Consider the following 26,991-nt stretch of genomic DNA (forward strand, 5'->3'; position numbering starts at 1 on the left):
CCCACACCAGGCTCTCCAGCCCAGCATTCCAGTGCCAGGAAGAGAAGTCCCCATAACTTCTGGTTGTGAAAACCAGTGGACGTTGTGGCTGAGTGAGATGGAGGGTAGCTAGAGTCCCAGACGCTCCTCGTAAAGGGCCCATGCACAAACTTATCACTGACAGACTCACTCTGAGATCCAGTGCTGGGGCAGCAGCTTAAAAGATGCCAGGGACATACGGGGAGGAACTGAGTTGTCTGGCTTCAGCGTGAGGGCTGGAAAGGCAGCTTTCTCCTGGATAGGGGAGCTGGAGGAACCCATTGTTTCTTTTTAACTTTCCCCCCTCCTGGAGTGCAGATGCAGGCAGCCGCCATATCTGAGTCTCCATCAACTTGTTTAACACCATTCGTTTGCCTTGCCCTGGTGATTTCCTGAGACTCCACCCCACCCAACTGTTGGGCACACTCAGGCCACTTCCAGTGGCTTTTCATAAAAATGGCCTGCCGTAGCTGATGCTGCAGACTTTCCTAAAATCTCTCAAAGGTTCACAAAACCCAAACAAGCAGCATCTGGCTTTGGCATATCCTGTACCTCTGGCTGAGTAGCTCTAAGCCCGGCACTAGTGACAGCTGGCATTGGTTTGTAGCTTGGCCTCTTGAGGCACCTCCAAGCCCAGCGCTGGTGGTGGCCATCTGCAGATTGCTTTGTGGTTCATGCCAGGTGTCCTGGGCAGGGCACAGGATGTGGTTAAACTTGGCTTGCAGTGGGTCCCCTTCCAGGAGGCTCTGGGGCTGGTACGCCCAGTGGCCAGCTTTGGACTGAGCTGGAGCATCATCTGACTGCTTCCAAAAATGACACATCCAAAGCGCAGACTGGACAGGCACCAGAGCCCTGCTAAAGCAAATCCTGTGATGTAGGGTCCGCCCCTGCACCACACTTCCTCCACTATAGTCATGTCCAGTCCTCACAACCAATCAGCCTGAGGGTCAATCCCTCCCATTAATGTGTAACAGCAAGGTTTGAATACAATAGGAGGGCACACAACTCACACAAGAAACACACCTGGAACACCCAGCTCTGGTGTTGAGGGAGACTCTGCCACTAGGACCCACAGCACATCTACTACATAAGGACATTCTACTAGGATCGGGAAGCATAGCAGCCCTACCTAATACATAGAAACAAACACAGGAAGGCAGCCAAAATGGGGAGACAAAGAAACATATCCCAAATAAAGGAACAGGACAAAGCTCCAGAAAAAGAACTAAACAAAATGGAGACAAGCAATCTACGAGATGCAGAGTTCCAAATACTGGTTATAAAGATGCTCAGTGATCTCAGGGAGAACTTCAACAAAGAGATAAGAAGCATAAAAATGGAGATGGAAATCATAAAAAAATCTGTCAGAAATAAAGAATATAATAATGGAAATGAAGAATACATTACAGAGAATCAACAGATTAGATGAAGCAGAGGATCGAATCAGCAATTTAGAAGATAAGGTAGCAGGAAACACCCAATTGAAACAGAAAAAGAAAAAAGAAGCCCCCAAAATAAAGACAGTTTAAGGGGCCTCTGGGAGAACATCAAGCATACCAACATTCACATCATAGGGGTACCAGGAGAAGAAGAGAGCAAGGAATTGAAAACCTATTTGAAGAAATAATTCCTAACCTGGTGAAGGAAATAGAGCAGAGTCCCAGGAGGAGCAAAGAGTCCCAAACAAGATGAACCCAAAGAGGCCCATGCCAAGAGACATCATAATTAAAATGCCAAAGGTTAAAGACAAAGAAATGATCTTAAAAGCAGCAAGAGAAGGGCAGTTAGTTACCTACAAGGGAGCTCCCATAAGACTGTCAGCTGATTTCTCAACAGAAACTTTGCAGGCCAGAAGGGATTGGCACGAAATATTCAAAGTGATGAAAAGCAAGGACCTACAGCCAAGATTACTCTACCCAGCAAAGCTATCATTTAGAATTGAACGACAAAGAACTTTCCAGATTTAAAAAAAAGCTAAAGGCGTTTATAGTCACCAAACCAGTTTCAAGGAATGTTAGAGGGACTTATTTAAGACACACATGCACACACATACACACACAAATGAAAAAATATGAATAAAATGGCAATAACTACATATCAATAATTCCTTTAAATGTAAATGGATTAAAGGCTCCAATCAAAAGACACAGGGTGGCTGAATGGGTAAGACAAAAAGGCCCATATGCCTACAAGAGACTCACTTCAGATCAGAAGACACAGAGACTGAAAGTAAAAGGATGGAAAAAGAAATCTCACGAAAATGGAAACAAACAAAAAGCTGGGGTAGTAGCAATACTTATACCAGATAAAATAGACTTTAAGACGAAGGCTATAACAAGAGAGAAAGAAGTAATCCCATATGTTGGTACTTATCTGAAGAAACCCAAAGTGCTATTTCATGGGGACATGTGCATCCCTATGTTCATTGCAGCACTGTTTACAATAGCCAAGATATGAAGGCAACCTGGGTGTCCCTGAATAAAAGAATGAATGCATAAAGAAGAGGTGGTACACATATACAATGGAGTGTTACTCAGCCATAAAACAAGAATGAAATTTTGCCATCTGCAACTACATGGATGGACCTAGAGGGTAATGTGCTGAGTGCTGTAAGTCAGATAGAGAAAGACAAATGTCATATCACTTATAAGAGGAATCTAAAGAACAAAATAAACAACCAAATGAAACAGAAACAAACTCATAGATACAGAGAACATTTTGATGGCTGACAGATGGGAGGGGGTTGGGGTGGGTAAAAAAGAGATAGGGATCAAGAAGTACAAATTGATTTTTACAAAGTAGTTATGGGGATGTAGGGTATAGCATAAGGAATATAAGTCAATAATATTGTAATAACTATGTATGGTATCAGATGGGTACTAGATTTATTGGGGTGAGAGATGGGAGGGGGTTTGGAGGGCAGGGTGAAAAAAATGATGAGATTAAGAAGTACAAATTGGTAGTTACAAAATAGTCATGGGGGTGTAAAGTGAAGCATAGGGAATACAGTCAATAATATGGTAAAAACTATGTATAGTGCCAGGTGGGTACTAGACTAGCAGGGGGATCACTTCTTAAATTATATAAATGTCTACACAATGCTGTACACCTGAAATTAACATAAAATAATATTGAATGTCAAGTGTAATTGAAAAATTGAAAAAGGGGGTAAAATGTGAAGGGGAGTAAGAAGTTCAAATTTCCAGGTATAAAAAAAGTTATAGGGATATAACGTACTCCAAAACATCATAGTTTCCAAAAGGACTTTATTCTGGCCCCTAGAATGGTCAACTCTTAGCCAAAGGAAACTGGGAGGAAATAGCTCAGAGCCCGTCTTTCTTAAGCTACTTAAGCATGGTTCAAAATGGCAAACCTACATTGCCTCCTGGATTGTATTTCAGCAAATATCTTCAAATTCCAGCAGCATTTTGGGATATACTGAGAGGTAACACGATGGTGTGGAAAGAATATAGGTTTTGGGATTAGAGAGACCTGGGTTTGAATCCTGGCTCTACTACTGCTTACCTGGTTAACCATGAGCAAGCTGCTTCATTTTCTAATTCTTCATCCATCAAATGGGGGATAATACCTTTCAAGTTTTAAGAATTAAGAGAGATAATGTCCATAACGCACTTGCGTTATGCCTGGCCTATGAAATAGTCAATATTATTGACTGTATTACACACGCTGCACATTATATCCCCATAACTGGTTCTATACCTGGAAATTTGAACCTCTTATTCCCTTTCACTTTTCCCCTCCTTTTTAATTTTTTAATTACAGTTGATATTCATTGCTATGAAATAATGGTTGCTATTAGTGTTCCAGATGTGTGATGGCCTCACAGTCCTCCAACGGGCAATGCTGCAGGAGAGCTCAGGAGAGGGTGGCAGTTTGTCAAAGATGATCGTTCAGAATACAAGAGTCTGGTATGTGCTAGAAATTACTCCATCACTAATTTCTGACTCCTCCAACAACCTAGTGGGGACCTAAATGCCAAAGACTGAGACTCCTTTATTCATTCGAAATTATTAGATTCAAAGATTTTTAAAGCCACCAAGGTTTTTAGAGGTCATTCGTGCCACTGAAGAGATAAAAGAAATTGATTTTGAGATCATTGGATGATATGACTGATACTTCAGAAAAAATACTTGGGGTGGCAGAGCATGTGGGGGTTATGCCACTGGTTTTACTATTTATTCTCTTGACTTGTCAGGCAATACCTATATATATTGAATGACTATTGCTTTATAAGGCCAGACCATGTCATAAACTATGATTTTCAATCTAAGTCGGCTGTTGTGTTGGGACATAAGGATTAAGGTGAGGGACTATATTTGTGTGATTATTTTCCTGTCTTATAGTTCAAACTACACAGGGGACACAACTGGACCTCCAAGTTTACCAAATTATAATATCATAAGGTGCTTTATAATGGGGATCTATCATACCTGAAAACCTTTTATTCTCTTGGTGGAAATAAGAATACTCTAAGTTATATATAGTCTATAACTCATTCTAGAGCTCCAACTCCAATAATTTCTAACTTTTCCATCATAGGATGCCATTGGGGAAGGAGTCGAGTTCAATTTGCCATTACTTCTTCAGCAGACTAGGTAAATCATCTGGATAGCCCTTGAGAAGTTATGTATTTAATTTTCTGCCCCGTATGTATATGAATAAGCAGTAGAACCAATTTCTCTTAAGTGCTAAATAAAAGAGACAACCTATAGTGGAAACATACAATACTTCATGGAGAAAGGTTTTTTTCTTCAAATGGTCGTAATTCACTGAGGACATTTCATTTTTGCCTGAGAGTTGTCATTCTCACGTGGGCCATGTAGAACTAAAGAAAGAGCCTCGATGAAATTGGCATTTTAGTCTGGAGGGTTTGGCTCATGCTGCAGTATGGTACATCTGCAGTTGCCACCTGCCTGGGCTCAAACTGTTCTGAGGGACATTAGTTCTGTAAGTTGTTAAAAGACATTTGGGGTAAAATCAAGTTTGGGAACTATATCATTCTCTTGGAGATTACTAATGCACATTAGCGTATTAAAACTTTGGCAGAAGTGGTGCTGTAGGAAGAAATTCTGGCAGTTTCCAAACTTATTTGAACGATGGAATGCTTTTTTTTAACCTACAGAACCATTAACATTGCAGTATATGGTGTTCATCAAAATGCTGTTAGGGCAATTCTGTGCTAAATTATGTCTACAGACAGGTTTGCAAGCTCTAAAACAGCCAAGGAAGAAACAGTGCCAGGGACTCTAAGATGGTGCCAATTTCTGAAGGTCCTAACCTTTTGGGAAAGAAATGAAGACAGCTGAGACCGACAGCAGCGGAGACTGACAGCAGAAGGCAGACACAAGTACTCCTTCTCTACCCCCACCCCACTGCGTCCCCACCCCCAATACGGCCCGTTTTAATCTTCTTACTTAATTAGCACTTAGCACACCAAACTTGACCAGCTTGTATATTTATCTTTCTCCCCTATTAGACTGTGAGCTTTTTGAGGGTAGAACACTGTGCCCAGCTGCTATAACTCAGTACCTATGCTGCTGCCTGAATAAACGGATGAACCACACTAAATTTGGTTTATTGACATTTATCAAACATTCCTAATGGAAGCAGTTGACATTTATTAAACATTCACTGCATGATAGGCACAAGTTTAATAGCCTATGAGTTGGGTATGATTACACTGATTTTAAACACACAGAAGCTAAATAGCCAAAAGCTACTCAGTTGGTAAATGATGGAATCGAGATTAAAAGCCAGACAATATGACTTCAGAACTTGGGTTCTTAACCAATACGAGTATGCTTTTTTTTCTCTCTTCTAAGATTCCTCTCAGCAGTAAAATTCCATGATTCTGCAGAGGGAGGATTCGTATAGAACTCAAAACAATGGCAAAATCACTAGTACGACTGTCAGGACCAGTAGGGTTTAAAAGCAAAGGGGACAGTGTAAGGAGAGGCTGCAAAAGACCGGCACATACGGTGGAGTGAAGGAATGTGGAAAGGACAGCGGAACACATACTAGAGGCCTCTCTGAGGAAATGACATTTGAATTGAGACTTGAAAGGTAAGTAGATGTTGCCCAGGTTTCTAAAAAAATCGAGTTTTTAAAAAACTAGACAGTATTCATATTCTCATAGTAAAATAAATGTACGATTCGCATTTATTTTTGTTTCTATTTTTGCCTTACTTTGTGGACTACATGAGTGATGTTTAGTTCTTCGTTGCTGTAAGTGGGTTAAATGGTGGCCCTCCAAAAGATATGTCTACATCTTAGTCCCTGGAATTTGTGACTGTGACTGTTTGGAAGAAGGTCTTTGCAGATGTAATTAAGTTAAAGATCCTGAGATGTAATCTGGGTTAAGAATTACCCAGGTAGGCCCTAAATCCAATGACAAATGTCTTTATAAGACACATACAGAAGGAACACATATAGGGAGGCGGAGGGGAAGTCCATGTGAAGCCAAAAGCAGTGATTGGACTTATGAACCACAAACCAAAGAACTAGAGCTTCCAGAAGCTGGAAGAGACAAAGACGGATTCTGCCCCTTGATGTGGGCCCTTACCAACATCTTTTGTTTTTATTTTCTTTCTTTAAATTAAAGTTTATTGGGTATTGCCAACATCTTGATCTAAGATCTGTGGCCTTCGGAACTGTGAGAGAATAAATTTCTGTTGTTTTAAGTCAGCAGATTTGTGTACTTTGTTATGGTAGTCCTAGGAAACGAATACACTTGGCTTCGTCCTGTCATTTCGTCCTGTCATACATTGCATGAATCTGGGCCAATTTCCCCTCGATATCTATCGTTGTACACTTAGGGAATCCAAAGTTATACAGATAAAACCAACCAAGAAGTCAAAACAAATGCCAAATATCATATATCTCAAAGCCAAACATATTTTTGGGTATCGGATATGACTATAATTTGCGCCACTGACTCTATTAGCACGGGTAATGAGGCATGGACTATATGGATACTACTGGGGAAATGGCCTGAAGTGTTCTGAAAGAAACACTTTGTCTCTCTCTCTTTTTTTTTAACCACCTGGTTGCACTTTCCTTTGCTACCACTACCCTGAATCATTCTATTTTGTATACCCTATAATTTTAACATGGACAGTGATTCATCCTATATAACTGTTCTTTAAAGTAATTCTATTGTCTTTAGTAGGGCTTTTCAAAAAAAGGTATGCAAATATAAAGAGGAGCTTATTAATTTTATTTTCACAATAAGTTATAACTTTAAATCTGATATCTTTGGAGTTGCAGATGCTATTAAACCTGTTTTGTGAAATAGAACAATATAACCAGAGCTATTCTGAGAAATGACTGCGGCATTATGCACATACTCAACTTCCATGATATCATTAATTTTTTTCAAAAGATTCTACAGAGGTCAGAGGAGGTATTATTTTAAACAAACAAACAAGAAAACAAACAACTGCTATCTCTATTCGCAGATGGCATGATCTTAGAATATATTAAGGAATCCATCAAAAAGTGTTAGATAAGTAGTGTTTATAAAATCTCAATCAGTACTTTGGAAAGATTTAAAAATCACACATTGCAGTACTCAAAAGAGAAATATAGACATTGTCAAATAAACCGAAAACTAAGAGAATTCATTGCTAACCAATCATTACCCCAAGGAATGATAAAGGAAGTTCTTCAGACTGATGGGAAGTGAAACCAGATAAAAATTTAGATATTCCGAAATAAATGAAAAGCAATCAAAATGGTAAGTATGAGTAAATGGCAAACATGGGTAAGCATAAAAGATTATTTTTTCACTTAACTTCTTAAAAAATATAACTGTTGAAAGCAAAAATCCTAATATTGTATTGTAGGGATTATAACATACAGATAAAATACAAATGACAACTATAGTATAAAGGATGGGGTAATAGTAGATGGAACTATATGATTGCAAGTTTCTTACGTTTCACTTGAAGTGGTATAATATCAACTTTAAGTAAACCATGAAAAGTTAAAATTTCTAGAGAAACCACTAAAATAAAAAATGCAAATAGATATAGCTAAAAGGCCTCTAGAGTCAACTATATGTCTAGAAGAGATGCACCTAAAGATTGAACATAAAAGAATAGAAAAAGACTTACCATGCAAACCATACCACAAAAAAAGCTGGAGTAATTGTATCCATATCAGACAAAACAGATTTCAAAAAAAGGTGTATTACTAAATAAAGATAAAGGGAGGACATTTCTTAAGGATAAAAGGGCCAATTCATCAGGAGAACATAATAATCATAATCATTCAGTGTGCATGCACTTAATACCAGAGAACTCAAAATTCATGAAGCGAAGACTGACATCATTTAAAGAGAAAAATAGGCAAATCCACATATGACATGTGGAGATTTTAATATCCCCCTCTCACTAACTAGACAAAAAAGTCAGAAAGGGCATAAAAGATCTGAACACTATCAACCACCTTGATCTAACTGACATTTTTATAACACTATACTCAAAAGCACAAAGTATATATTCTTTTCAAGTGTATATGAAACACTCATCAAAACACTGACCATATGCTGGGCCATAAAACGAGTCTCAATCAACTTTAAAGAATTGAAATTTTTACAGTGTATTCTTTGACTAGAGTGTAATTAAACTAGAAATAAAAAATAGATCTAGAAAAAAACAAAATATTTGGAAATTAAACAACATACTTTTTTTTTTTAAACTTTTTATTTATTTAAGTGTGTTTTTCCACGACCCACCAGCTCCAAGTCAAGTAGTTATTTCAATCTAGGTTTGGAGAACACAGCTCACAGTGGCCCATGTGGGGATCGAACTGGCAACCTTGTTGTTAAGAGCACCGTGCTCTAACCAACTGAGCTAACTGGCTGCCCCAAACAACATACTTTTAAGTAACACGTGAGTCACCAAAGAAATTACAAAAAAAAAAAAAAAAAATCAGAAAATATTTCAAACTAAATGAAAAATACAATGTATCAAAATTTGTAGGATGTAGCTAAAGTTCCATTTTAAGGAGCTAGAAAAAGAAATATATACTGAAAAATAATTAGAAGTAAGGAAATAACAAAGGTATGAGCACAAATCAATGCAATAGTAAAAAACCATAGAGAAAATTAACAGTCAAAAATTGGTTCTTTGAAGAGTTTAACAAAATTGCTAAACCTTTAGGTAAATTAAATAAGAAAAAAGAAAAGAAGACATAATTCACCAATGTTAGCAGTAAAAGAGGGGATTTTAGATTCTACAGACATCAAAAGGATAGTAATGGAATATCATGAATAGCTTTATGTCAATAAATTCAATAACTTAAACAAAATGGGAAAATTCCTAAAAAAATACAACTTCTCAAAATTCATGAAAGATAAAAACACAAACTCTGAATATATTTACTAAAGAAATTAAATTATCAAAACCTTTCCACAAACAAAACTGCAGGCCCAGAGAATTTCACTGGTGATTTCTATCAAACAATTCAGAAAGAAAGAAGAGCAATCTTATACAAAATCTTTCTGAAAATAGAGAAGAAAAAACACACCAATTCAGTTTATGAGGACAGTATAGTCTGATACAAAACCTGAAGACATTACAAAAGAGAAAATTTCAGACCAATATCCCTGAATATTAAACAAAATGTTAGCAAATCAAATCTAGCAACATACAAAAAGCCTAATACATCATTATAAAGTTGGGTTTCATTCGGGGCAGTAAGGGATAATCAATGTAATCTACCACATTAAGAAAATAAAGGAGGAAAGATATATAATCATTTCTATATATAGAAAAAGTACTTGACAAAACTTAACAGCCATTGATGATAAACATCCTTTTTAAATTAGGAAGAAAAAAAAATTCCTTAATCTGATAATGGGCATCTATGAACAGTCTAACCTAATAACCAACTTAATGGTGAAATATGAAATGCTTTCCACCTAAAGTCAGGAAGAAGCCAAGGATGCCCACTCATAGTCAACATTGTACTGGTTATTGAAGCTAATGCAATAAGGTAAGATAAAAGGTAGAAGAAATATCAAAAAAGAAGGGGTGAAACTATCTCTGCAGATGACATGATTGCTTACGTAGAAAAATCTAAGGAATCTACAAAACAACTAGAAGAATAAGCAAATTTACCAAGCTGCAGAATACAAGATCAATATAAAAAATCAATTGTATTTTAACAGCAGCAGCAATTAAAAAATAAAACAAAAATTCCAATTATAATATCATCAAAAACATAAAATACTTAGGGATAAATTTAAAAAATATGTGCAAGACCTGTACACTTAAAAAACTACACAGCCACTGCTGAGAGAATTTGAAAAAGACCTAAAAAACAGAGAGGTATAATATGCTCATGAATTAGAAGACTCATTATCACTAAGATGTCAATTCTCCCCAAATTAATCTACATATTCAATGTGACTGCAATCACAGTCCTACCTCTTTTTTACATAAGAAAGTGACTTTTACATAAGAAAATATTTGGAAATTATTTTCTGGTTCTACAATTTATATGGAAATACAAAGGGTATAAAATATGTAAAGCAATCTTGAAAAGGAAGAATCAAGTTGGGAGGATTAATAATCCTACTTCAAGACTTTCTATGTAATCAAGTAATCAAGTACAGTGAATATGGGTATAAAAATAGACATATAGATAAATGTAACAGACTAGAGAGCTCAGAAATAGATCTACATCTAAAAAGTCATCTGATTTTTGAAAAAGGTCCAAAGCAAACCAATGGATGGCCTTTTCGACAAATGGTGTTGGTACAACTTGATATACATATTAAAAAAAAGAAATCTTGACTACTACTTCACACCATATATAGAAATTAATTTGAGATGGATCATATATGAAATATAAGAGCTAAAACACTAAAGATTGTAGGAGAAAACACAGGTGATTATCTTCATAGTTTGGTGGTAGATAAAGGTTTATTAGGACCAGAAAGTAATAACCAAAAATAAAAATTTGATAAATTACTTTATCAAAATAAAAAAAACTTCTGCTAATCAAAAGACACCATTAAGAAAGTAAATAGTTACACCACAGACTAGAAAAATATGCATAAACTATATATCTGATATAGAACTTGTATCTAGAATATCTCGAGATCTTCCACAATTCAGTATTAAGACAAACAATCTAATAAAAATGGGCAAAATATTTGAACTGACACTTCACCGAAGAAGATTATATGAATGAGAAGAATACAAAAAGCTGCTCAACAGCAGAAGTTGTCAGGGAAATACAAATTAAAAACACAACGAGACATCTTTATATCTACTCCAGAATCACTAAAATTAAATAAGACTGATACCACCAATTATTGACAAGAATGTGGAACAACTTGAACTATTATACATTATTGGTGAGAGTATAAAAAGATACACTGTGAAAAAGGGTCTGACAATTTTTTATAAAAAAAGTACTCACCTTCCGCTGGACCTAGCAATTTACTCCTAGGTATTTAATGCAAGATAAATGAAAATACATGTCCTCAAAAAGACTAATATAAGAATGTTCATAGCTTTGTTCAAGATAGCTAATAACTGGAAACAGCCAATGTATCCAACAGAAGAATGGTTAAACAAATTGTGGAGTATCCATACAATGGATTGCTAGTCATAAAAAAGGAAGAAACTATTATACATGCAACATGCTTTGATCTCAAAAACATGCTGAAATGTTAAAAAGGGTGTACACTGTATAATTCCATTTTTTTGAAGTTCTAGAACAAACAAAATTAAATTATGGCAGAAAAATACACACAATTAAGGTTGCCTCTTGGTGAGTGGGGGCAGAAATTGACTGTGAAGGGGCACCAGGTACTTTAAACAATACTGAACTTCAGTCACTATTCATGGTTAAGTATTTAGGAGGTAAGTGCACTTAAGTCTGTGACTTACTTTAAATACAACAAAAAATAAGAAAGAGTGCTAGAGGGATGAATATATACATAGATATACTGTCAGGGAAATACTGCCAAATGTTAATTGAGCCAGATATATGGACATTCTTTGAATGAGTATTCCAAATGTTCTAAATGCTGGAAATTTTTCATAATAAAATGCTGGGGAAAAAATTGTGTTTTCAATTCCTCTGCTCTTTCTCACATTACCTATACAAATTCAAACAGAATTTGTATGAAATAAGCCAATAGGGGGTGCTATTCTCTGAGTCATGATTTTACCTTAAAAAAAAAACCCACACTTTAATACAAGAAATAAACCAAGCCATTCCTTCTTACCAAAGAATAAATTAAAATACATAGTGATTTTAGAGTTTTACATTATAGACTCGTATGTAACTACTCTGGCTCCAATGAGAGAAGACCCAAAGTTTTATGCACTCTGCCTCAGCTCAGATGTCTATTTCCAAGGCTAACCATCTGCCTTGACTACAGCCTTTAGCACAAGGAAATGTATTTGCTGAGCTTGGCCTCTCAAGGTGAAATGCAAGACTCATACAATGTGAACAAAAAACAAAACAAATCAAAAACACAATGTCAAGAAAAACTCATATACTACAGTTAAGGACGGGTAGTCACCTAGTAGATTATAGATTCAATGTTTATACCATCAAGAAAAAACTTTTGGGTTTCATTACCTTTATCAAGAGATGCTCCGGCCATATGGTAAAAGCTCAGTGCAGTGTCCACATCATTAATATTCTTTAGGAAAGTAAAGAAGTTCTCCACTTCCTGAAATGTCAGACCCTGAAAGAAGAGACAACAAGGTAAAGCAGGAACTTGTAACAAAAAGCTGCATAAAATGCAGAAAACTAGGCCTATCAATCAGAAATTTATGCTATGCTTAGAACAGAAACTGAATAAATTAGTCAAGGAATGTCAAATTTGTACACAACAGGGGAACAAAACTCTAGAATTTTACCCTGAAAAAGTCAAGCTGGCTAACTGCTTTCCTCTTACATGTAAAATCTGACATGAAGCTGTTTCCAGTGGTGGCTGGTTATTTTTAATGAAAATATGTCTAACTGTGCCCTCCACTTAGTCACAGTATTACCGAGTACGACACTTCCTAAATGAGCTGTAGCCATTTGATCTGTTATAGCTCAACAGGTAAGACCAGAGTCAGGACTTCCATTTAAACAACCTACTCACAGGCCAGCTACGCTTTTTGAGCCTTAAGCTAATTAAAAAACCACCAAAGCCAGTGATACCTATACATCAGAATGGTCTCAGAATCGAGCAGAACCCAAGCACTTGGGAAGCTGTTCATTATCTTAATTTAAAAGTTACGAAGGAAGCAATTTGCCACTTAACTTTAACCTGATGAAATTCTGTGAATAAAGGAGTTCTTTTCAAAAGCTGGTCAAAGGTTTGCTGATCTCGAATCCTACTTTCTATGATGGCTCAAGAGAGAGTAGTTACGTAAATAGGGGCTACAGGGAGGAGTTCTCTTACAGGGAGGAAGATTTGTCCTACTTGTCTATTTCCCACTTCTCACACATCATGCTCTGATGGAAATGAATACAATTTCTAAGAAGTAAATAACACTGAAGAGACACTGAGGTGAATGCCTTTTAATGAAAACTCAGGTCCTTAATGGATCGCAGATGCTGACTGGCTTCTACTTAGTGCTGCTCCTCTTCCGATTTCCATCTCACTCAAACTACAGAGCCCAGGAATCCACATGGAGAACTCAACAACAAGGAAACCTCAATACAGGCAATCGACAGTACTTCCTGGTACTCTCCAAGGTTGTCAACGGTATCTGTCTCATTTTATCAACCAAACTGAGAGTTAAAATACTGCATGTATAATTATGTCACACGATCTTTTACAGTCCCCCCCAAGAATCAAAGAACTTAAACTTTTTATTGTGGAACATGACTACCGTATAGAAAGGCACAGAAAACATAAATGTACAACTTAACTGTTGTACAATGAACACCCATAAAATCTCCATTTAGGTGAAGAAACAGACTACTACTGGCATCCCAGAGCCACCCTCCCTCCCTCCCCCCAGCATGGTCCTTCTCGGTCATAGTCCTCTTCTCCCAGTGGTAATCACTATTCTGATTTTTAGGAGATTCATTTCCTTGCTCTCTCTCTCTTTTTAAAAATAGTCCTAAGGAAAGAGGAGATTCCTGAAAAAGAGAGGGTAACAAGACTAACTAAGCACTTGTCTGCCATAGTCTGATTCAATTTGCACAGTAAAGATCAAAAGAGCTTTTGAGGAAAAGTTCAGATTATTTTTCTCAACCTCATGATATTTTTAATTGCTTTGTTTTAATTTTCTGAGACCTGACTCCAAATCTTTGTTTTACGGGTTTAATCAAATTAATGATTGACATTTTAAAAATAAAGTTTATTCTATTTTCACCTAAAAAAAAAAAAATAGTACTGCTGTGTTTCCCCGAAAATAAGACCCAGCTGGACAATCAGCTCTAATGCGTCTTTTGGAGCAAAAATTAATATAAGACCCGGTCTTATATAACATAAGGTCTTATGTTATATAAGACCGGGTCTTATATTATATTATATTATATATTATATAAGTCTTATAAGACCGGGTCTTATATAATATATAATATAATATGATATGATATAATACCTGGTCTTATATAATTTTTGCTTCAAAAGACACATTAGAACTGATTGTCCGGCTATGTCTTATTTTCGGGGAAACATGGTACTATCTATTTATGCATCTTTAAACAAACAAGAGTTTAATTGTATCTGTTTTTGAACTTGACAAATGGAGTCATGAAGTATGCATTCTATAGTCATGCCCGCATAACGACGTTTCAGTCAATGACTGACTGCATATACGACAATGACCCCATAAAATTACAACTGAGCTGGAAAATTCCTATCGCCTAGTGACATGGTAGCCATGGTAACATCATAGGGCAATGCATTACTCATGTGTTTGTGGTGATGCTGGTGTAAACAGACCTAGTTCCCAGTCCTATAAAAGTATAGCATATACTTACGTGTTTCTATGTTTTGATACACAAATACCATTGTATTACAGTTGCCTAGAATATTCAGTACCTGATGTGGTACAGGTTTGCAGTTAGGAGCAATACGCTGTATCATATGGCCTAGCTGTGTAGTAGGCTATAAGTTTGTGTAAGTACACTCTGATGTTGGCACAATGATGAATTGCCTAACTACACATTTCTCAGAATGTATCCCTGTCGTTAAGTGGCACATGACTCTATTACAGATGGCTTCTCTCTTTAAGATTTGTCCACATTTTTGTGTGTATCTGTAGTTCATTTATTTTTATTGCTCTAAGTATTCCATTGGGTGAACATACCACAATTATTTATCCAGTCTATCTGGACTGTTTCTAGATTTTGGCAATTATGAACAGAGGTGCATCTGTATTTAAACTTTCATTCAAACATTTATGGACTATCTACTATGCCAAGCTCCATAATATTTGGCAGTAAAATGGAAGGCCTACATTAAATATTTTTTCCCCTAGTTTTTTTGTTTTTTTAACTTTTTTATATTTTAACTGTGTTTTTCTGGGACCCATCAGCTCCAAGTCAAGTAGTTGTTTCAATCTAGTTGTGGAGGGTGCAGCTCACTGGTCCATGTGGGGATCGAGCCAGCAACATTGGTGTTATGAGCACCTCGCTCTAACCAACTGAGCTAACCGGCCACCCCTTTACTCCCTAACTTGAGGTCATTCCCTTGGCCTCGACTTAGAGCATCCAAAGGTAGGGTTCATTCCTTGTATGAAAGTCATAGTATGCTACCTAATGTAAGCACTAGGATAGAATCAACCTCAAAGAAGAGAAACCCACTGGACCAGAAGTACAGGTTCTATTAGGCTGGTGCAAAAGTAATTGCGGTTTTTGCAATTATTTTTAACCTTTTAAACTGCAATTACCTTTCCACCAACATAATATAATTTCACCTGCTTATAGATACACTAATACCATCTTTTCTTTTCCTCCATCAAAAGACATGCTGAAGTGGAAACAACCTAAGTGTCCATCGATGGATGAATGGCTAAACAAAACGTGGTATATACATATAATGAAATATTATTCAGCCTTTAAAAGGAAGGACATTTTGCCACATACTATATAACATGGATGAACCTTGAAGACATTATGTCAAGTGAAATAAGCCAGTTATAAAAGGACAAATACTGTATGATCCCACATATGTGAGGTACCTAGAGTAGTTAAACTAATAGAGACAGAAAGTAGAATGATGGTTGCCAGGGGTTTGGGGGAGGGAGAAATAGGGAATTATTGTTTAATGGGTATGGAGTTTCAGTCTGAGGAGATAAAACATGTTCTAGAGGTGGATGGTGGTGATGGTTGTACTACAATGTGAAAAACATTTAAAAAGGTGTGATCAAAAAATATGGTGAAGGTTTAAAAAGTTTATTACAGTAAAAGACACATTGCCATTAATCCTCCTCAAAATACTCCCCCTTGTTTCGAACACACTTATCCCATTGTTCTTGCCACTTTCTGAAGCAGTTCTGGAAGTCCTCTTTTGTGAGAGTCTTCAGTTGCGCTGTCACGTCTGCCTCGATGTTCTGAATCATTTTGACTTTGGGGAAGAGCCAGAAGTTCCACGGTGCCAGATCCGGTGAATAAGTGGATGAGGACACACTGTAATGTTTTTATTTGACAGAAATTGCCATATACCAGAAGTGATGTGTGACACGGAGCGATGTCATGATGGAGGATGATTTACTACACACATTAAAACATACCTTCTCTCAACTGTAGCTCACACCCTACTGACTGCACTGAACAAGTTGAAACTTGTCACATACTGTTACTAAGGTTTACGTGCGACTTCCTGTATTGCAGGTCCCTGCCTTTCCATTGGATGGCACATGGCAGCAGCATTCACCATACTTTTTGATCACACCTCCTACTTATTTTTCAGTTACAGTTGATATTCAATATAGTGGTTAGACATTTATATAATTTATGCAATGATTCCCCCGGTTAGTCTAGTACCCATCTGACACTACACAACATTACTGACTATATACTCAGAGCTGTATTTCACATCCCCAGGACTATTTTCTAACTACCAATTTGTATTTCTTAATACCTTCACCTTTCACTCAGCCTCCCAACCCCCACCCCCCGTCAACCATCAGTTTGTTCTCGGTATCTATGAATCTGTTTCTGTTTTGTTTGTTCGTTTATTTTGTTCTTTAGATTCCACATGAAAGTGAGATCATATGGTATTTGTCTTTCTCAGTCTGACTTATTTCACTCAGCATAATATCCTCTAGGCCCATCCATGTTGTCGCAGTGTGAATACGTAATGCCACTGTATATGTGTATAATTAGACACTTAAAAATGGTTAAAATGGTAAATTTTGTTATGTATATTTTACCACAATTTAAAAAAAAGGCATGCTAAACCTTTTTTACTTTTTAGTAAGGTGTGGATTTCCATGGGCAGGGGGAAGATAGGCATCTGAGTTGCTGAAAGGGTTTTTAAAGGCTAAAAAGTTAACATAAAATTCTGAAAACAGAAAAGGCATGGTAGAGGAAATGCTTCCTACTCTGACAAACAACTTCTAATGCATGTTAGTTAATTTACCATGAAATATCAAACAACATAGCTCAAGACCAGAGTGTTCATGACAAAAATTTCTTCGAGGACAAAGAGAACAATCTGAATTGAGTGGCTATTCATTTGATATAATAATTTAGAAAAACAGTGGCATACAAATCACATTATGTCATTATTAAATTGAAGTATGTAAGATTTTGCCTTTTATTATATAGATATAATAAAACAATATTTGTCGAGCACTTACTAACCAGTCAGCACTGTGCCAGGAATAGTGAAGGAAAAAGAACTGCACTGGCCTTTATTTTATAGAGCTTAAAATTTAGATAGGCCTCCTTAAAGAAAAGATGGTGCCAGTCACAAAAATTCTTATTTCTTGGTAACTATCTTAGTAAAAAAATCCAGAGGGTTATTAGAATAAAGCTAGCATAAGATTATAACATGAGGTTTGTGGATGGAAAATGAAAGGATCTGCTTTTTGCAAGTTGAGTTGTTTAGACTAGAATGCTATAGCTTATGCACAATCTATTGGCAGGAGACTTGACCTGCATACATAATAATCAAAAGGAAATATCTTTCTTTTAGGCTTGGCATCAAAAGGATTTTCTTGACATACTGTGGGGTAGTGGAAGGAGTTATTCTATTCTGTAACCAACTGTTCAACAACCTGGTTATCTACCTACCTTTGGAAGGATGGACTTATATAAAACTGGGCTTTAGGTGACTAAAAAAAGAAATGATTACAAGTACTTTGTGGATAGTAGAAACAGTTCTTTATGTTGCTAAAATGAACTTAACATTAGGAATTTGTTAAATAGAATTGTCTTTCAAAACTAAAAGCAATTGATAAAATGTTTAGAAGAAAACATAAAAAAATCTTTATGACCTTGAGTGAGCAAAGAGTTCTTAGATATGACAGCAAAAACACAATCAATAAAGGAAAAAAAAACTGGTAAATCAGACTTCATCAAAATTAAAAACTTTTGTGCTTCAAAATACTGAGAAAACAGACAAATTACAGACTGGGAGAATGTATTTAAAAATTACGTCTCTGATAAAGCATTTGCATCCAGAATTAAGTAAAGAATTCTTAACAACTCAAATAATAAAGGTAACAATAATCTAATTAAAAAAAGATTTGAATAGACATATTACCAGAAAAGATATGTGAATGGCCAATAAGTACATAGAATGATGCTCAGAATCACCAATCATTAGGGAAATGCAAATTAAAACACAATGAGGACACCACCACACTCTTATTAGGATGACGGTAACAAAAAAGACAATAACAACTTTTGGTGAGGATGTGGAGAAACTAGAACTCTCATACATTGATGTGGAAATGTAACATGGTACAACCACTTTGGAAAACAGTTTCTTAAAAAAAAAAGTTAAACAGGGTGGCAGGATGGCTCAGTTGGTTAGAGTGCGAGCTCTCAACAACAAGGTTGCTGGTTCAGTTCACGCATGGGATGGTGGGCTGCACCCCCTGCAACTAAAGATTGAAAAACGGTGACTGGACTTGGAGCTGAGCTGCGCCCTCCACAACTAGATTGAAGGACAATGACTTGGGGCTGATGGGCCCTGGAGAAACACACTGTTCCCCAATAACATTTATTTTTTAAAAAAGACTATGTTATGATATGAATGCATTTATATGAAATGTTCAGAAAAGGCAAACCTACAGAGATATTGTGGTCCAAAGGTAATTGTGGTTTTTGCCATTATTTTTAACCTTTTAAACCGCAATTACTTTTGCACCAATGTAAGAGAAGATTTATGGTACATAAATTATAAGTCAATAAAACTGTTAAATAAATAAAAGGTAGTTGTAGTACCTGAGAAGAGGGGTAAAGAAAATTTGGCTTCCTTTGGAGTCAGCTGTAAAGCCAGATTCCAGTGCTGACAGTCCACTGGTGGGTGCAAACACATTTTAACGGGTGATTCCCTTGCCTTGTCTTTTAATTGGTCGTCGCACATTCATCTGCGAGGAATCAACCCAATCACCTGAGTTTTCAAGGGCTACGTTAGCAATGTTTCTAGAATCTGCTACTCCCCAATGACCACAGCGTGGTTCAACTCTCAGATAGCTGCGAGAGTAAGGGACTAGGAGAGCCCACGTGAACATTATCCACAGGTAACATGCAAAGTTGATAACTTAACAGTTTTATTATAACTGTTTATAAGTCCTAACCCTGCTTAATGGCTAGGAGCAGTATTAATAAACAACGATATACAGAGAAGGCCACTGTGGATAGGGCTGTAAGAGCAAACCCGTAGCGAAAGCTACCTTTATAACGTCTGCTTGTCAAAATCCTACTCCGCCTTTAAGGCCAAGTTCAAATTGTCCCTCCTCCAAGAACTCTTTGTCTCTTCAGTTGATTCTGATCTTTCTCATTGGTGTTCCCAACAGATCTCAAATCTTTATTTAAGTACGTAATACACTTATCCATGCATTTGACAAACATTTGCCGATGAGACACTCACTACACTGGCAAAGGTGACCGAGACACTGCTCTCTGGAGGCTCCAAGAGGAGTGAGTTGCTTTGTATTACAGTTTATTATGTCTCCCTTCACGAGGAATGTTAAGTTCCATGAGGGCAGAGACTTGGTTTTGCTCCTTACTGTGTTCCCAATATTTAGAAGCGTGCTCGGCACAAAGAAGGTGCTCAATAAATATTGAATATTTAATTATGTCGTTCTTTGCATACACATTTTTTCTTACTAGATTATATATTTCTTGAGGATAGGTGACGGTTTTTGTTTATCTCTTATCTTTCTCACAGCATCTGGCTTAGTGTCTTGAATGTAGCAATGTCTGTCATTGAACTGAACTGTAATTTTCAATTCATCCTTAAGTGAATTTGCTAAAGTATTCAAGTTTACAGCTTCTGCACTCTTAAGCATAGAGAAGCACCACCGTGAATTACATTTATGAAATCTCAAAAAGCGCTGTTTTTCTTTTTAATGAGGAGAAGATGACAATTTGGAGGATGAAAAGGAAATTCTAGAGCTGAGTTAGATTTGGCCTAGAAGAATTCACAGGAAAAAGAATATTGAGGGGAATGGGGAAAATCTGGTAGAGGACAGGGACTAATCTTTAAAATAAAGCCAAATGTTCCCCCATTACAAAAAAAGAAAAGAAAGAAAGAAAACTCTGTCTTTGTTAAATAAGAAACAGCGGTTACTCAGGGCATGAATAGAGTAATTTTTCCAGGGATGGCAGGTTCCCCCATTCTTCAAGGTATTACTCAGGGACAAAACAGCTAGAGACAGTGGGGGCAGGGCCGCTCCAGAGCAGTGAGTGGCTCACAGGCCTAACTGCACGTCACAGTCACCTGGGGAGCCTTCTAATAAACGCTGATGCGTGGACTCACCCACTGAGCTTCCGATTTACTTGGTTTGAAGCAGGCCCCCACATTTCTTAAAAATTCCCCATGAGATCCTACTGGGTGACCTACTGGGAAGCACTGCTTTAGAGGAAGAGTATGGTTAGAAATGGAAACAGAACTTTGCCATGGAAAGGACAAGATCTGGAATAGGAAGCACTGGATTTTAGTCCAAACTCTGGGTGGGTCATTCTTTTCTCTTTTTCTCTATCTCTATATTCTCAAAATGAGATCTAACAAGGCTTTAGAAACAGAAAAAGAAAAATGGCCATTAAGCCACAGAAAAATGGTCATTAAATAGTATGCAAATATTTATTTAATATACCTCTAGCACCTTCGATCTTTTAGGTCAGGTTTGACATATGTATATAGTTCTCAATTTTTATTAAATGTATTGGGGTGACATTGATTAGTAAAATTACATAGGTTTCAAATGTACAATTCTGTAATACATCATCTATATTTTGCAGTGTGTTCACCGCCCAGTCAGTTCTCCTTCCATCACCATATATTTGACCCCCTCTCCCCTCTTCTACCACCACGCTGCTTACCCTCTGGTAACCACTAAATTGTTGTCTTTGTCTATGCTTTTTGGTTTGTTTCTTTGTTGCTTTCACTTTTATATGTGGGAAAAATTGGTTTGATATTTTGTACAGAACCCCAGACAGAAAATGTTAACATGAGCCAAATGAAAACTTGTATTTCATGTTAACAAATTCAAAGCAGAATAAAGAAGCGATTAGAAATGATGGTGATTCCCCTTTAATGGGAAATGGTCCTAGAGAGATGGACTGGTCACTTTAGGAGCAAAGGTCCTTCATTAACTCTCATTTTAGTTAATTACTGTGTTCATGAACTATTTAATCAACACAAGAGAACAATCAATCTCAATCTCCTTGCTAAAGCCGGCTAGAAATTCTGGGCCAGAAGTCATTTAGCATTCAAGATTTACATCATCTGACAAAATTTGTCCTTTCACTTCAGAGCTCTTTTGAAAGGTGTTCAGGTCCTAAATTAACTCCTGCCCATGCTAAAATACTCTCTTCCTTCAAGGGAGATGTCTCCAACACCCAATTTATTGCTTTTAAATATAAATTCATAATGAAACATGGATTAGCCTATCATGAGATAATTATTTTAAAGTCAAGTCAATGTCTGGACCAAACTGTAAACATAAGTCTGGTCAAAAGGAAGGAGTGTTTCCTAATGCAAACATTATGCTCCCTATATCAGGGTTAAAAAATCTGACTAAACATTTGCAATCAATTTTCTGAAATTATAATTTTCAACAGATCTGAGCTGGTATTGGGTAGGGTAGAAGTATTGTTCTCTGTCACTTTGCGTTAATGACAGCCTTTCCCCACAGCCAAGGGAACACCTGCTGTAGGGACAGGCCTGAGTTCAGAGAAGCTGACACTGTCTCTCAGAGCCCAGCCTGCCCTCACTTGCAGTCCACAGCCTGGTTCAGAGGTCCCATCAGCTTTGCAACATCCAAGACACAGAGGAAAATGTCTGGGTGATAAGAATTGCTTTCTACCCACTTGGGGCAATGGTACTCCTGCCAAATTTCCTGCACAGAGACTCATAACTAAGAAAACTGAGACAAGTACTAGCAATCCTATTTCTTATTTTCAGTTATCGAGTCTTTAATGTTAGACCACTGTTATAACACTCATCTAGGGTGAGCTTCTCAATTCACAAGGCCAATAAGGTTAAATAATTTGTCTAATGCCCATGGAAACGTCTGAGGTAGGACCTGAACTCAAGTCTTCTAGCTCCATACCTACCATATCACACTATCTTGGCAATCTCTCATGGAACGTTTTAGTGCCAGGTCAGTTTCCTGGTCATGGCCAAATGGTAATCATTGTCTGGTGGAAAGGATGGATATTGGGCTGAGAATGAGAAGATACGGGTTTTCTGGCATTGCTCTGTGTGTGCGTATGCGCGCGTGTGTGTGCGCGCGCGCGTGTGTGTGCACGTGTGATCTTTAAGAGGGTGGCCTCTTAACTAACTTCTGCTTCAGTTAGTCCATCCCACTCCCTGGCAAAACCCCAAATGCTCATTCCGAGCTACCATCTGCCTCTTCCTGCACCAGATGCAGCCAGTGTTGAAAGGTATCAGAGTAGTGCTGACTAGAGGCCGCGGCAAACCCATGGCCTCCGATCTCACTGCTGCTCAAAAAATGCTTGATCATCTCTTCCTGAATTCTCTAATAATCTTAGTATTAGTCTTTTTGCTTCTACGCTTGCCCTTTTCCCAACTATTTTTCATAAAGCAGCCAGAGTCATTCATCACTTTAAACATACATACAACTATCTCATTATTGCTCATGACCCCTTAATAGCTTCCCACTGCGCTGTGAATAAAACCCCAACTCATTCCATGCCTACAAGGCTCAGAATGTTCTGGCTCCTACCTCCCTCTCTGACCTCATCTCAGGCCACTCTCCTCCTTGCTAGTAAGCTCCAACCACAACAGACCTCTTCAGTTCTCACACATGGTGAATTTGTCTTTCGTGCCTATCGTGGAGTGAATGCTTATGTCTCCCCAAAACTTACACATTGAAGCCTTAAACCCCCAATGTGGCTGTATTAGAAGATGGGGCATCAAAGGAAATAATTAAGGTTAAATGAGGTCCTAGGGGTGGAGCCCCGATCCAATATGATTAGTGTCCTTATGAGAAGACACATCAGAGAGGTATCTCACGCTCCTCCCCAACCCCTGTTCAAAAACCAAGGAAAGGCCATGTGAGGACATGGCAAGAAGACAGCTGGCTACAGGCCAAGAAACAGAGCTCTTATTAGAAACTCAACTTACCAGCGCCTTTATCATGGACTTCTAGCTTCCAGAACTGTGAGAAAATAAATTTCTGTTGCTTAAGCCACCCAGTCTGTGGTATTCTGTTATGACAGCCTAAACAGACTAATACACTGCCTGAGAGTTTTTAACATAGGCTATTTCTGTCTTTCTGGAGCCTCCTCTCCCCTCTTCCTCCTTGCCATCCTCTCTTTTCTTACTCTACTTCCTTACTTCCCATTCTATATGCCCTCTAACCGACCACTCTAATAAACAGCTTTTCCAAAGGTCACCAATATTACCATTTTACCAGAATCAATGGATGTTTCTCATCTTATTTCACTGGGCCTTCTCTGTCACAGGTAACATTGTAGAACCCTCAGTTCCTGATTCCTCTACTTCCTTGGCTTTGATTCCACTCCTTTCTCTAGGTATTTCTCTAAACATTTCCTCAAGATTTCCTTCCTGAGTTGTTTAAACATTAGTGTTCAATGGATTTCATCTTTGGCCCACAGTTCGGTTCTGTATTATGCTCTCCTTGGGTAATCTCAGCCATCCTCCTCGTTTTAACTCTAGCAGTGTGTTCATGGATCCCAAATCTACCTCAGTCGTCTAAAGTAGATTTAAATATCCAACTGCCTGTCTTTGGCTCATGACGCTGTACGTTCCCCTGGTTTGGTTCTTCTTCTTCTTCTAGGCAAAGACACCCACCTTTCCGTCTTTGAAGTGCTTCTTGAGCTGCTTCTGCATGGCAGTCAGCTTCTTGGACTGCACCCCGCTGTAGGCCAGCAGCATGCCACCAAACTGTCTCTCAGTAATTCTCCCATCCACAGGGTCGTGACGTTCAAACTAAAAGGGAAACACAGTGTCCTTGTGGTCAATGGAAAGGATTTTGACCGGAATGTGGAATGATCAACTGTGCTGGGTGGCAGAAAACAGCTGATGGCCGGGACTGTATTTCTGAACTACAATTCTCACCAAGATTTGAAAAAAAATCATCAGAAACAGAAGATCTGGGTTCTTATTCCAGCTCTGCCACTAAATATTTATGTCCTTGGGAAAGTCACCCAACTACTCCGGGCCTCGATTTTCACACAGATCAAACAGAACGGCAATAACATCTCACATATTATTATATCTTACAAATCAGGAGCATTCTTGTGGGGATAAAAACAATGTTAAAACTCCATTCAAACTGAAGAGTAATATTATTGGTAATAAGTGCTCTCTGGACCATCCATATGCCTGCTACTCAAAGAAGACTTAAAAGCTAATTATGATACATTCGATCAATTATATATATATAAAGTCGTATCAGTTCCTTAATCTGTACTTCATGTTCTTATACACTATAAGGATTTCAAGTTTTCCCCAAAATGGTAACCAAATGCTAGCATATCAATACAGCTTGAAATAAACGTATAGAGTGTAGCTAAGATACCTTAATGAGACATTCTTACTTACCACAAAGCCACTGAAAAAAAATCATTAAATATATTTAAATATGCAGATGAAAGGTTAATTATAAAGGACCTCTAGTGAATCTAAGTAATATAAGAAAACTAAGATTTTAATTTAAAAATGGAGACTACAAAGTTCTCAGTGCCAGCTGCAGTGTTACAAATGCATAAATAATAAAATGGTTAAAGATGGGCCCAGAAACTAATTGGAAAGCAAAATAACTTGAAGATGGTAAAAGTTCCCCATTCTTTGACTAGAAAATAACAGTGGCCAGGAAGCTTTCAGATTCCTATGTGGTGAGACATAATCCTGTTCTCACAAGAAGGGTGGCACACAGACATAAGACATTGCTAAGCAAGGTCGTGTCAACATACCCTTCCTGAATGTCTACTAGCTGTCCAGTCCTGTGTCAGTCCTGTGAGATACAGGAAAGAAGATTCAATTTCTGTGCTAGGGACTTCATCCAGTAGGGAGATCAGACTTGCAGAGGAGATACAAAATAAGGAAGGATATAGTCAAGAGTGAAATCCTCTTTCAATTCTCGTTTTCTCAGTTAGCTTGGGAAGTTGATATACACCTTAATTTGCTTCCTCACGGGTGAGACTGTCAGTGAGCAAGACACAAGAATGACATTTTACCAATGGCGACCATTTACTGAGCATGTACCGTGGGCCAGGTAGTACTTCACCCATATATTCTTTCATTTAATCTCTGTAACAACCCTATGGAGTAGATATTATCAGCTCCATTTTACAGATGAGAAAACTGAGGTAACATGAAGTTACATGTGGCAGAACTGGGATTCAAACTCAGCTCTGTCTGGATCCAAAGGCTCTATCTCAATGTCATACTGTTCCATCCTTCTAAGCATGAATAATACATATTCATCCTACCGGACAACACTATGCTGTTTTGGAAAAACGTATGCAGCCATGGGGCTTAGTCCTATTTAAAGGGAGAAGCAAAACTATTTCCAAAGAAATCAACACCATCAATATTAAGCGAGGGCTTCAGCCACTTGATATTTCGTGTTTTTCATACCATCACTTCTACAAAGCTGATTAACTTTTTTTTTTTTTGAGCTGATTAACTGTTGACAACACCAAAAGTTTTCAGGATTCACTTTAAGTTTGATTTATGGTTCAACTGACCACCACGAAAAAAATGGAGGGCTGATAACATTTTTGCAAATGGACATACTTTCTGCAACATTTAAATCAGATTTTTGTGAAATGTGATACCCAGGCTAAAGTTGGATATGCATAGTTCCTCTACGGGCTCTTTAAGGCACGTGAAGCAAAACTGTGGTCCTGCTCTCCAGGCTGGGCTTTAACAATTTAGGGCGCTCATTTTACCCTTATCTGGGAGACGTCATAGCTGTGGAGAAATCCCATATATTTGAATTAGATGCATTTTAAACTTTATCCCACTGGATAGATTCATGGTTGAAATGTTTCTTGTTTATAAAAAACAAAACAAAACATTGGCGGCAGCAGCTGCTTACTCAAGATTTGTGAAAGGCTTATATTTCTCTGTTCTCCACAGGAGCATAAAATCTCACCTTTGTTATGTTTCAAAGACAGTAAAGACAATTTCTAGTGGAGATCCCCCAGAAACAATGCCAGTATTCAAGTTAGCATTTTTTTAATGCTTTGAAAACCCAGAATTGTCTTTTTCTATTATTATTATTGCTATTATTTTGATGTGCTTGGAATCTAAAAGGGCTTAAAAACTATAAAATTCAGCTCTGTGTAGTATGGCTC

The 26,991-nt window shown here is 37.5% G+C and overlaps 1 protein-coding gene and 1 long non-coding RNA gene across 6 annotated transcripts in view; one reads left to right on the forward strand and one right to left on the reverse strand.

The window, feature by feature from the left end:
• The window catches only part of MICU1 (mitochondrial calcium uptake 1), a 187,018-nt gene that overhangs the window by 14,157 nt on the left and 145,870 nt on the right, over positions 1–26,991 (reverse strand). For all 5 annotated transcript variants that reach the window (XM_033131106.1, XM_033131108.1, XM_033131107.1 and 2 more), the window contains 2 exons: positions 24,479–24,616; positions 12,646–12,754 (listed from right to left, as the gene is read on the reverse strand). In XM_033131106.1, coding sequence (XP_032986997.1) covers positions 12,646–12,754; positions 24,479–24,616 — 247 coding nt within the window. The remainder of the gene's footprint in view (positions 1–12,645; positions 12,755–24,478; positions 24,617–26,991) is intronic.
• LOC117036304 (uncharacterized) lies at positions 3,807–6,112 on the forward strand. The gene is made up of 3 exons (XR_004425348.1): positions 3,807–3,947; positions 4,579–4,634; positions 5,236–6,112. It is a non-coding gene; the product is annotated as an uncharacterized LOC117036304 (long non-coding RNA).

Source organism: Rhinolophus ferrumequinum, chromosome 16 (assembly GCF_004115265.2).
Source record: "Rhinolophus ferrumequinum isolate MPI-CBG mRhiFer1 chromosome 16, mRhiFer1_v1.p, whole genome shotgun sequence".
NCBI classification, from domain to species: Eukaryota; Metazoa; Chordata; class Mammalia; order Chiroptera; family Rhinolophidae; genus Rhinolophus; species Rhinolophus ferrumequinum.